A 13,832-nucleotide genomic window follows, 5' to 3' on the forward strand; every position below is an offset into this window, starting at 1 on the left:
TAATTTTTAATAGTTAGTGGTACTGCCATTATTTGTAATCATTATAGATCTGACAACAAGAATAATTCTAACAGAGATACTGATGCCATTACCTCAGTAGTTAATAAGATTGCGAACAGGCTGTTTCACGAGCCACTTTTGACTAAGCACCCAAGTGAAAACACATCTGTAATATGTTTAACGATTTTTTGTTTTTTTGTTTAATGAATTTAAGACGAAAGAGTTGAGCGATACAGACTGTATAAACGTAAATATTCAACTGCTAAAGCGGAAATTAAGCTCTAATGTCTATTGTAACACAACAAGCGATATTGCAACGTCTTAATAAGATATCTTAGGATTCACATCCGTTTTTCTTGCCTTGCTAATTAAATTCCGAACATTAATTTAGTTATTTTTATCAAAATTTACGATACTGAAAGTAGACGACATTGTTTATCAACACTACAACACTAAATGGGAGAAAATGTTACGTTGTCATTAAACCATCGTAAATTTTAAAAATCCATATTTTACTCAAAGGAAGTCATAATTTCGCGTTTATGCACTGATTAACTACACAATTATGTGCCCAATGGTATGTCACATACAAAATTAGTACAAAATGTCTTGTTTTACATCCAATACTGACGATACAAGGCTAGTGGGAACCGTGAGTTGGCAGCAACTACAGTGGCAAATTTTACAAGAGTTTAGTAATCTAGGGTTAACAGCGCCACTTATTGTTTCTCTAAATAATTATTTTTTGGTTTTATGCACGTAAGTTGTAAATTTTCCTTGGGGTCTGTGTGCTTCATACGCGTCATTCACATGAAAATATTTGCACGTGAGTGCCAATATAGAACACGAGCACTCACATATTACTTACCCGTATGCGCAGACACAGGCGTCCACAGGGAGGAGCAACTGCGCCACGCGATGAGGGCTCATTAACGGAGGAAACCGAAGGGACTCAATGCTCGTGGCAGGCTGTTTAGCGGTTACATAACTCGCTGCTGGCGGCGGCCGTCAAAGCACGCCACGAAGCTCAGGTGCGAGTTTTAAGCAGGCGACGTCTGCGTAGAAAAGACCTGTCGGTGGACTGTTTTTCTCTACAAGGTCTTTTATACCCTGAGCAGAAAACTATCACGAATAAATGTCTCACAAGTAGGAACACTTTTTACGTGAAACACTGCCGCATAGTTCTGAAGATGACTAACGGTATTATTGTTAATGCCTGGCATTAATAGGAATTGAGAAAGCGGCCATCATGTAATTTATTTTAAAAAATCTGTTAATGCCTAGAATATTATTGCATATAATAAACAAGATCACGTGCCTAAGCAGTTTAGGTTGTAACAAGCACCTTGAAATGAAATGAAATGCTCGTATGGCACGTATTGGCCTGGATATCCCCTTCGGGGTTCGGCCGCCGTATTGCAAGTCTTTTTAGTAGACGTCACTTCCCTGCCGGGAATCGAACCGGGCCCCTTGCGTGGTACGGATGAGGACATGACATCAGGCATTTACCAAATGCAGGTTGAACATGAACTACACCATTAGTAATTATTATAGTTCAAATGACTCTGCGTACTATGGGTCTTAACTGCTGAGGTCGTCAGTCCCCTAGAACTTAGAACTACTTAAATCTAACTAACCTAAGGGCAGCACACACATCCATGCCCGAGGCAGGATTAGTAATTATTATGCTGTGATACGCGTATGTGCAGAAAGCAACATAAATGAGAAAAATGCCGAAGCTAACAGCAGCAACAAGAACTTATGGTTGGCAGGCTTCACGCTCTCACGAGGCGCATTTTGTACAAAAAGGCTGTATCATTGTCACTAAACTTTTAAAGAGAATAGTTTTAACGTTACTGACTTCCCACATTGAGGAAGACCTTTGGGGTGTGGAGAATTGGCAGATGTGTTGAACTGTGATCATTCTACTATCGTGCGACATTCGCATGGAATGGCGAAGTCTCAAAAAAGTGGTTCAAATGGCTCTGAGCACTATGGGACTTAACTTCTGAGGCCATCATTCCCCTAGAACATATAATTATTTAAGCTTAACAAACCAAAGAACATCACACATATCCATGCCCGATGCAGTATTCGATCCTGCGACCGTATCAGTCGCGCGGTGCCGAACTGAAGTGCCCAGAACCGCTCGGCCACAACGGCTGGCGAAGGCTCAAACATCGGATGCACTGGTACCACGTGCTCTAAACCAAAGTCTCAAAAATCAGCATGTGGCCATATGACTGCTTGCTCGTTATCAACTGGCTCGTAAACAGCACGGACCATTCCTATCCTGTATTGTTTCTGGTAACGAGGTCCTCCTCCGATAGCTGAACGGTCAGCGTGACGGATTGACAATCCTCTGAGCCCTAGTGCGATTACCCATTGGGTCGGGGAATTTTCTCCGCTCAGGGACTGTGTGTTGTGCTGTCCTCATCATCATTCTATCATCCGCATCGACTGCGGGTCGCCGAAATGGCCTAAAATGGAAAAATCGGCACCCGGCGAACGGCCTGCCCGATGGGGGGCCCTAGCCATACGATTAAATAAATTTAAAAAAATAAAACTGCTAACGAGAAATTCTGTTGTTACGCTAACACAAGGAACGCAATGGTTGAGTCCAAAGCAGCAGCAATTCCCATTACAAAGACGAGCGCACACCCACCAAAAATAATGTTATGCATGTGGCGTAATCATCACTGCTGACGTTTATTCTCAACAACTGAGACATCTTGTAGCCGCAATCTAAGGATCAAGAAGACTGACTGAGGTGATCGTACCCCACGATAATGCCCGCCCGCATTCTACTAGACGGACAAAGAATACTACACATGAGCTGGATTTGGAAGTCATTCCGCGTCCAACTCATTCACCTGATCTGGCGCCCTCAGATTTTCACTTCTGCCGCTCTCTATCGAAACTACCATTCTGGATGAAAAAGCAGCCCGAACATGGCCCGACGTGTTCTTCTCGTCGCCGGCCGCTGTGTTCGAATCCTGCCTCGGGATGGATGTGTGTGACGTCCTTGCGTTAGTTAGGTATAAGTAGTTCTAAGTCTAGGGGACTGATGACCTCAGATGTTAAGCCCGATAGTGCTTAGAGCCTTTTGAACCATTTGTTAGCAGCGTACGATTCGGAGGAGGTTTTTACGGATGTCATAATTGATGCGTATGTACTGCTTTGAATGTGACGTGGACGAGTGCGAATGCAATGACAGAAGACTCAAGAGTTCTGAACATAGTCCCAGAAATATTATTAGAGTTACATTATGTTGATTCACCACCGGCCGCTGTGGTCCAACGGTTCCGTCCGGAATCGCACTGCTGCTGCGGTCGCTGGTTCGAATCCTGCCTCGGGCATGGATGTGTGTGATGTCCTTAGGTTAGTTCGGTGTAAGTAGTTCTAAGTCTAGGGGATTGATGACCTCAGATGTTCCATAGTGCTTAGAGCCATTTGAACCATTTGTTCTAGGCCTAAAAACGATTTGATTTCTACAGAAAAGATTGCTCCAACGTTGGCAGACTATTGTAAATAGTGAAAAAGAATATATTATTAATAACTAAAGTCTCTATTACATGTCTCTCTTGTGTTTATTAAACTTACGGGAAAACGCTACTAACTCATGCAACAACCCAATATGTTCAGCGGGACTGACTTGATTAACTACATTCGAGGTCAAAACATATTCACCATGTTTTATGTTTACGTTACTTAACGTCATTACCGAGACTGAAGGCAGCGTTAGACCTGGTACCATCAACAATCGATACCACTCAGGGGCATCATTCCGCTGTATAAAGTCGGCAATAGCAGTCATGACGGCTACCACGAGAGGCAGCAAAGCGCGACCGCATCATCCAACCGGCGGCTGCGTGAGGGACACGCCCTCTTGCTTCGGAGCCGCCAGCGTCACATATCAAGCCGACAAGTGGCCGCCTCAAGAAACTTTCAGACTCCAGCGGTCTGGTTACGGCTTGATGGCTACAGTTTTCGAGTCTCCAGAGTTCACAGTCTACGTCCGAAGTCAGCTTAGTGATAGAGTTGCGAGTACAAGTGTAACATACTCAGGCCTCTGCCTGTTATCAGAGAGTGATTAAAGGTCAAGTAGGATTTGTTGTTAGTGGCAACACCAGTACATACTTCAGGCTGTTATCTCAATTTATATCAGGACATTCTGTGGGGTCATTGTACCGAGTTAAGTATACAGTTGTATTAAACTTTCACCAATGTGTGTATTTCTCAAACTATATTTCTGTCATAGAACTCAACGGCGTCCCAAGGGAACACAACAATGTACATCACTACAGTTACCATAAGAGCAGAAATGACTGCTCGATTCAACGGTACGACACGAGACGTGGAACACAGATACGCCTTAATGAAGAAATTTGGTCGTTCACTTTTGCGAAGATAGCAAGCACGTGACGAGGCTCGGGGCACACTGTTTGAACAACAGTTGCAAACACATTCGGACCAACATAGGCGTCGCCGACGGGTGAGTGGGAGGGGGTGGAATCCGGGGGTTTAAAATTTGTATTTATTACAACATCCTCGCGCATTTCTAGAAATGATTGCCTACCATCCTTAAGCGATTTATAAAATTTTCGGGAAACAAGAAATTGCTGCGACAGGATTAAAAGTCCTGAAAATACGCCAAAAGGTTGATTTGAACACTGCAGTGTTTTAAGACATAGACTTAAGGCATTATTGCAAGCAAGAGAATTACGACGTAGCTTCCAGTCAACAACGAGGTCATTCGGGTTGGAGTAGAAGACCGAATTGAACAAAGATGCGAAGGAAATAGGCTGTGGACCACTCAAAGGAACCATACAGATATTTCTCGTGATAGATTTCTGGGAACATACAAAACCTGAATCTGGACAACCAGCCGCGGGTTTGAGCACCCCTGCCTTCACATGTGAATGCTATACGTTAATTACAGCGTCAACTCTCTCTATGAGCCCTATTGTTGGTAGCAGGTTCTGTCTCTGACCTGTCGGGGGTGTGGGGCTAGAATTAAACGTGATGTTCCACATCTGTAGAGAGTTACGAGATGCTACCAAAATTTCCATGAATTTGAATATTGCTCCAGAACAGTCAGCAGTATAAATTTACGTCGCTAGGGGCCGCTTATTATGTCTTTCAACTGACAGTCTGCAAAAGAGGCCTCATTGTGAGCATATGAACATTGTTACTTATTTCCTTACATCGTGTTATACTGAGTCACAAATATCGAAATGCCTGACATGAAGGAATAAAGGATCTGCATTAGGTTTTAAGTTCTCCAAAACTTCAGCTAAAACTCACCCCCTGCTAAAGGAAGCGTTTGGTGGGTAGTCTTTGAAATAAGCAAACATATTTGAGTCGTTTAAGGGATTTAGAAATGGCTGGGAGTCCATGGACTATGACAAATACTGGGGTCGGCCGTCATCATGCACAGCTCCGGAAATGATCGCAAAAATACGGGAAGTGATCGGCAAGGACTGAAGGCGGACAATCCATGACGTTTTCGAAATTATTGGAAGTTCGTAAGGGACTTGTCAAAGCATTCCTATTAATGAATTGAACACCTGATAAATTTTGAGGCGATGTTTGTTCCTCGTCTTTTGAATGCTGGCCATCTAGTAGGCCATCGAGTAAAGGTTGTACTAAACTGGAAAATAAACGTTCAAATGGCTCTGAGCACTATGGAACTTAACATCTGAGGTCACCAGTCCCCTAGAACTTAGAACTACTTAAAACTAACTAACCTAAGGACATCACACACAGTCATGTGCGAGGCAGGATTCGAATCTGCGACCGTAGCGGTCGCGCGGTTCCAGACTGAAGCGCTTAGAACCGCTCGGCCACATCGTCCGGCGACTGGTACAATAAAAAAATTGAGATGATCCTGATTTCCTCTCCAGGGCATAACAGCCAATGAATCATGGGTGTATCTCATCGAACTTCTTTTAGGGTGACTGTTGAAATTAAGTTGTAGGGTAAGTTTTCTGAATTTTACGGGGTCAATCTCGGAAATTTAGGTAGCGCCGCGCAAGTTATGTGCCTGAGAAACCCCCAAACCTTACTTTAAATCTAACAACCTAATGCGGAAGTATGTGGTGTCAGACCCTACTTGCAGAATGCACGGTTACCGTAAGGGATAGGTTGAGCGTAAATTGGATAGCGCAGCCAGATAGGTGAATCGCCGCACTGGTATTGTAACTGGCAGTCTCGCTCCACTTTCACCGGCCCGGTTGTGAAAATATTGTTTACAGTCGTGGCGATGCGGAGGCAAAGTGCGAGTATTCCCGTGTCGTAATCGAGTGTCCAGCACTTTCTCAGAAGTCAGCAAAAGCGACGACTCGTACGCCAGGGCCAGTCGCCGGGAAGACGCGCGCCTTTCATCATGGAGCTCGGAGTTAAAGTGTCGATGGACTGCGACCTCCCGCACAGGCTGTTTTACGCGGACCAAGGAAAGGCTCTGCAGAATGGTTCATCTCAGCCGGCGACGTCGGCCAATGCTGACCGGGCTGGAGTAACGGGTAAAAAAAAGGGCGTGACCGTGTTAACGATGAAGACTTCACTACACCGCACGCAGAAGTTCGGAGGTAATTTTCTTAGTTTTGGATGTGCTTGGCATACTGCAAGAGCTACTTTTGAGGATTTCTTTATGTTTAACGTGAACTGAATCAATGTTGAGCGTGCAGATCCAAGAAGTCTGCCCAAAATCATAACTATACAACGTAAATTATCACTTACGGAACGAATAAAAGCGCTAACCTGTCGATAATTTTGTAACATAGACCAAAACATTGCAATAGTTCTAGAAAGTTTCATTAGTCACCTTCCATTTCAGACAGAAATCAACAGTTGACTCATTTGGTTCATTTCAGAAACGTTAATCCTATTCAATTCTAAGTGCCATAACGTCTGTAGCTTGTTTGCATACTTCGGAATAGCATAGCAAACGAGTATCTTCTATTACCTCGTGATGAAAATTACTGTGCAAAAGTGACAACAGCGTGACGCGTTAACGGCGTTTCCTGTTGTAGATAGAACAGCAGAGGCTATGTATGCAGAAGTTTATATTCAGTTTTTGCACTTCTCAGAGATAGATGGAAGCGGAAAATTGGGAACTTCGATACACGGCTGCCTGAGAATACACATCGAAAATGTTTGAGCGTGGTGGCGTGACAGTGTAGGTATTAGAATCATTAGCACATTTGTCACTTTATTATTTAATCCAATGTATCGCGATCACTATCGCCTTCCTAAGTCCTTCATTCAAGTCAACTAAGAAACTCTCATATACGTTCTCCTATTCTCAGTAGATATAAGAACATGATAGCACCATTAAAATCAGTGCATTTGAAGATAATGTCATAAGTTATACATGTCACTGAATTCTTATTTTCTCACTTTTCATTCTGTCTTCCGAAAATTTTATCTGAGAGCTATTTATTCTTGATTTATCAATATGGGAAAGATTCCAACTTCTGCTTCTGTACGGAAAATAGCACACAGAAATCTGTGTTTACATATGACTTGTTTACTCAAATTCATTGTTAATCTTTCAGACAATAAAATTTGATCGTTTTCTGTTTGCGGCGAATTCTACCTGTTACGCTACCGTCTTTTTCGGAGAACCGAGGTCTTTGCAAGTGTCGCCAAATCGTTTTTGTTGTCTGTTTGCGACAAGCTAATACCAGTGACGTTAAATGAAAAGTCGCGCATTTCCCACGAGCTGTCCCGACTGGAAAACCGAGAACTTCATGTTGCCCATGTTCTACCTCCCTACTATTTTCCTATAGAGCAATTATTTTTCTGTTTATTTATGTTGCAAACACCACTTTGGCGTATTATGACTGGGAGTAAATGAAAAGCTTTTTGGGAAGTATCACGTGGAAGGTCTTGCGCAGAGACGTAATACTGTGTTCTTCACTACAAGAATAATTTCTACTTTCTCTCTCTCTCTCTGGCGAAAGTTTGTTCGTTTCGCTTACTTTCACCCTCCCATGACATCATACTTTAGTACAACTATGCTCACTTACCAGGCATAATTTTAACCTGGAAAAGGCCGGTGAGGCAGATCAGTGGTAAACTTGATTTAGATCGTTGTTCAGGAATCTCTGAGTTCTAGCTCAGCCATCCCTGTACATTTGTATTCCACCAACGAATTTGTTGTTGGCGATACTGACTCATCCAGAATAAACTGCAACATTCATTCAGCGAAGACTAGACCTACAAACGAACAGCACTTGCATAACATATCCTTAAGCATTTTACGTGATTTACAGTACTATTCACCAGATTTCATTTTCAGTAGACTTCTAGCAAAAATGAAAATTGGGTGGAGAATCCCAAGTAGTCAAATATATGTTAAAACGTTTCCATGTTGCACAATCCTGTTCTACACTGCAGTTTATCGCAGTAGTTGAGAACTTTTCTCTGTAATGTGTTATATAGTAATATACTCTCCCATAACTTTCCGCGTATTTTATTAATTCTTTATTTCTTTTTTTATAAATTTTCTAGTCAGCGTTCTGTAAACTACTCGTTCCATGACCAGATAGATAGCTTCAGCTGTTATAATCCTACAATACATGATAAATAAATGAAAAATATGAAGGTTAACTCTTCCAAATAACAATAATTAGTTAATTCTTATGTTCAGTCGGGAAAAAATCAGTCGTCTGTCGCTGCTGAAAGACGCAGCTCCTGTATTTTAATGCCCACCGCAGATGCCGCGGCGCTATGTGCTTGTCGTTAGTCTCGCTTTGGCATATGGAGGCTGTAAAAAAACTGCTCAGATAAAATTACCCGCTGAAGTGCTGCGCCGGCGACTACACAAGATAACAGTCTGATATGGCCAGGCGGAACGGAACATCACACTTCCGCCCAGTATGCTAATAAAGGTCTCCACGAAATGACTTCTAACATTTGTTGCAGCAGAAGCATGTATGTTTTTGTATCGTCGAAGAACAACGATACTAATTTTTGGAAGCACAGGTTACCCGTCGAATAATTCAACAGGTTGTCTGGTAGAGGGGTGAGAATAAGTTCATAATCATTTACGGAAGAAAGGAAGATTCAGTCCCATTTCTCCCCAAGTCGTTTACAGATTACTTGTCTCTTAGTCCGTTATTATACTCCAGTGTCAGTAGAGACAACACGATGGAGCAACTCGAACATACAAGATGATAAAAGTATAACTTCGTGACTTAACGAAGTGATGCAGAGAGTTTGATATTCGACCTTTAATTTAGTGGAGCAATGTTGAGGCCGTAGTCCGACCCTAGTGATTTACATTTTACACGGTGTCCCCAATTGGATCAAGGAGAATGCTGGGATGGTGCCTTCGAGAAGCAAACGGTCAGTATCCTTTCCCATACTCGTCGAATTAAATTTCGTTCCGTATCGACTTCCTTTGTAAGATACAAGAAAATAATACCGTCGCAACGGGCAAATCTAACAGAGAACCACGAACGATTGAAGAGAATTTTCAGCGTATGCGCCTCTTGGACCTTTGAAGATCTTAGAAATCTGTAACCTGGGCAGCTATGCGAAGGACATCGTTTTTAGATGCATACAAAAACCAAACAGATGACGAGACGGTAAAAATGTGTGTGGTTTTTATAGATGACCTAAATTTTCATATCGATGGATGTGAAACTAGGCGCAGCTGCCACATTTCGAGTTCCGAACAGTCAACTGAAATAATTGAAGACGTCTATGAAAGTCTTTCAAGGTAGTGTGCGTCTACAAAAGACTACCGATTTTCTAAACATGTCACGCGCCACTCAACCTTTCAACCGTCTTCGACATGAAACTACTGTCGCTATCCTATAGCATGCAGAGAAGCGGTAGTAAGAGATTTGCTCCTAAGAAAATCGTTTAAATATTCCTCGAAACGTCTTATATTAATGTTATCAGCCCATGGGCAGTATTTTACACATACTACGATTTGTTGTGCGTGTATGATGTGGAATAAGGCAAAGGAACAATACCAAATATTTGGCCTTCGAATGGACAATTCGTTACGAATACTTAACAACTAAACATGTTTCGTCTGTTACCTTTGCTTCAAATTCGGAAATTTTACTGCCAGAGACGTCCAGACACGATAGTACTCCAAGGTTTTTTTTAACTTGAAAGTCAGAAACGTAATGGAAAACTTCTTTTCACAACGCCGAGTTTACAAAAGATGGATTGTTGCAAGTTACAGCGATATATATGTCATGATAAAATTTCTTTGGTGATCTCGTAAAAATGGTATTTAATTCGGGAAAGTTTGTGATTTGAGTTACTTACGAAAGGATGAGGTAGAAATTCTGCTACAAACACGTTCGACAATATCTAACTAACGTGGACACAAGTAAATCAAGATGAGCTACGCCCTGTTAACAAAATATACAAATATTCGGTTTGTACAAAACGCTAATTCTCCTGGTACAACTTTGTCAATACGTATAACTTTGACACTAGTTTTCGATAAACGTCTTTCTGTACCTATGATAAACTGTGTTCTGAAGCATGCTCATAAATATAAGGGACAGTCAAATGGAAACGAGGCAGATTCAGAAGAGTAAGTAAATTAAATGGACACCATAGCTGCAAAAAGGCGTTGATGTACTTCATTGGGGACATGTTGAAAATGTGTGCCCCGACCGGGACTCGAACCCGGGAACTTCTGCTTACATGACAGACGCTCTATCTTTTATTTTTAATGTCATTTTGTTCGTTTTCGTTCGTTGTATCTGCTCTAGGTGGACGTCGAAAGACACCCGTTTCAGTTCGTTGTTGATCCATTAACTCAGTTTTTTTTTATTATTATTATTATTACAGAGGGCAGCTGGCCCTCTGACCGACCACGCTGAGCTACCGTGGCGGCTAATCTGAGCCACCGAGGGCACAGAAAATGGTGTGCCTGCAGGGACTTATCCGTTGCACGCGCCCCGTGAGACCTACATTCCCAACATGTCCACACCACTACATTCGTAATGCGCCTAATAGATGTTTGCCCATCATACTCATTACTCGTGGCAGATTAATCTACCAAGTCCCGTACGAGTTCGGGCATAGCGTGTGCGTGTGCACAAGAAGGTCAATGGCTGGGAAGTTATATTTTAACTCGGTGGCTCAGATGGATAGAACGTCTGCCATGTAAGCAGGAGATCCCGGGTTCGAGTCTCGGTCGGGGCACACATTTTCAACATGTCCCCAATGAAGTGAATCAACGCCTGTTTGCAGCTAGGGTGTCCATTTAATTATGATTTCCTTTCTAGAAAAGCTGCATGGTCATCTACGGTAACTGTTCTTTCGGGAACAGATACTACCGTCATATATAGCAACTAAATTACTTATTATTTCAAAAATAATCGGCGTAACTGTTAATACATTTATCCCACTGTGAGACAAGAAGGTCAATGCTTTCATAGAAAAATGTTAACAATTGTTCCCAGACGAGCACCTCTTTGTCAGAAGCAAATCGACGGCCACGAATGTCTTCCTTCAGGGCTCCAAAAATATGGAAATAGCTTGAAGAGAGATCTTCGCCGTGTGGAGGACCACCTTGGTAACATGGAGACGGGCCACGTATACTCTGTTAAACGTTTTAGGTTCTTTCCCCGGGCGAATGATTAGGGTCGGTAAAGGACGCGCAAGTCGCCGATGTGGCGACAAATTGAAAGACTTGCGGATGTTAGATTAACGTCCTCCGCCGGGTTTCCCTGTAGCCTATGTGAATAACAATCCGAGGAGCTACTGTAGTGATTTTGATGTGCTCTTCACTAGTAGACTAATTCACGAGGAAGGTGCGTGTATACAGGGCGTAATTAAATTCATTTAACAGGTTTAGCCGACCGGGATGGTCGGGCGGTTCTAGGCACCTCAGTCCGGAACCTCGCGGCCGCTACGTCAGCAGGTTCGAATCCTGCCTCGGGCATGGATGTACGTGATGTCCTTACGTCACTTAGATTTAAGTAGTTCTAAGTTAATAGGGGACTGATACCTCAGAGGTTAAGTTCCATTGTGCTCAGAGCCATGTGAGCCATTTGAATTTTACAAGCTTGGAGGACAAGTTCCTTACACCAAAACAAGAAAAAAAGCCTAATGAACATAGGTTCAAAAATGTGTTCCTTAATAGCTTGTTCATCTTCGATATTGTGAAACACGTGTCTCCGACTGCAAGCTCTTTGCTTTCCATATTTCCTGGGTAAGTGGAATGTACAAAATAAATAAATAAATAAACAATAAATAAATAAATAAATAATGGTCCAGTAAACAGGGGCTCTAAAATGTGTACCTGAGCAGCTATGAGCACTTGTTGAATAGAGGATATGTGTTTCATAGTAGCGAAGACGAGGAAGTGCTCGTAGTTCTTAAAGTAAGCATTTTATAGCCCGTGTCTACTGCACATTTTTCTTGTTTTGGTGAAAACTACCTCCTCCCCAAATATGGCAAACAAAGAACTTGTAGTGGAAGAGATGTATTTCAATAATATTTTATTCTTGTTTTGGTATAAGGCAATCCTCAAAGTCCGTAATGAGGATGTACCTACATCCCGTATAATCTATTACCGCTACGTCACACTTGTTCTACTGCCACAGACGGACGGAGCGAGTCGTTAGAATTTTAATAAATGGTATAATTAACACTGGATGGCTGGTATTTTTTTCCCCACTATCAGTAAGAATCCAACTGTATTATCACACAGCTAGTGTTTTGATGTCTCTTATTTAGACGTAATAACATCTTTGCAGACATGTCGTCTGTTGTGTTGAAAGGTACTCTATTCCACGTAATAAATGTGTTGGGCGTCGATGCTATGGTAACTACCATCAGATATTCTTGTTTACACATGGTGTAACGGATGTAAATGCATATATTTTAATTGGTGACTGAGGACAATGTACTGAACAACATTACATCGATATTTCCTACATTTGCAGACTAATAATTATAGTATTAGCAATAACATGATTTTATGTTGGGTAGTGCCTCTTCTGAAGAATAGAGATTGGTCAACATCGAGTATAGATTTAAGTGTCAGAAAGTCTTTTCTGAAAGTATTAATATGGATTGTAGCCATGTATGGAAGTGAAACATGGACGAAAACTAGTTTAGACAAGAAGAGAATATAAGCTTTCGAAATATGCTGTTACAGAAGAATGCTGAAGATTAGATGGGTAAATTACGTAGCTAATGAGGAAGTATGGAATAGAAACGGGGAGGAGAGGAATTTGTGGCACGACTTGACTAGAAAAAGGAATCGGTTGGTAGGTCATGTTCTGAGGCATCAAGGGATCGTCAATTTAGTAGTGGAGGGCAGCTTATAGGCTAAAAACCGTAGAGGGAGACCAAGAGATGAATACACGAAACAGAAGTATGTAGGTTTCAGTAGGTACTGGGAGATGAAGAAGCTTGTCCAGGATAGAATAGCATGGAGAACTGCATCAAACCAGTATCTGGACTGAAGACCACAACAACAACAGTACCTCCAAGTGCATGTGGCAAGAGCAGACAATTAATGCTTTTGTTTCCCTGGCCAGCCTGTCAGATACTGATGTGTTCACACATCGTCTCAAAATGGTTTATCCTAACAGGCTTAGTTCACTTAATGGTACAGTTACGGTCATACGAAAACATCAAGTCGTAAAGTTCGTGTTTGTGAGAAGACTATTGGACTAGAGAAAAAACAACCAACACACTGATGTGTGTATGTGTGTACATGTTAAGGTACCAAATATAAAAAATATCTGCACTTGTAGCCTTTACACTCTGTATAGTTCCTTCTACATCTATACTCTGGAAAAAAACTGTGAAGTATACACAAAGTGTACCAAACACTA

The 13,832-nt window shown here is 42.0% G+C and overlaps 1 protein-coding gene across 2 annotated transcripts in view; it reads left to right on the forward strand.

Annotated features, from left to right (window-relative positions):
- LOC126283961 (aquaporin AQPAn.G-like) overlaps nt 1–13,832 on the forward strand; it is a 178,598-nt gene that overhangs the window by 40,147 nt on the left and 124,619 nt on the right. Inside the window, exon 1 of one of the 2 annotated variants that reach the window (XM_049982404.1) lies at nt 6,344–6,590. The exons of the other annotated variant lie outside the window; for it this stretch is intronic. Coding sequence (XP_049838361.1) covers nt 6,389–6,590 — 202 coding nt within the window. The 5' untranslated portion in view covers nt 6,344–6,388. Of the gene's footprint in view, nt 1–6,343; nt 6,591–13,832 lie in introns of those variants that run through there. 2 annotated transcript variants of the gene reach the window in all.

The sequence above is a fragment of the Schistocerca gregaria genome, chromosome 8, assembly GCF_023897955.1.
Source record: "Schistocerca gregaria isolate iqSchGreg1 chromosome 8, iqSchGreg1.2, whole genome shotgun sequence".
NCBI classification, from domain to species: Eukaryota; Metazoa; Arthropoda; class Insecta; order Orthoptera; family Acrididae; genus Schistocerca; species Schistocerca gregaria.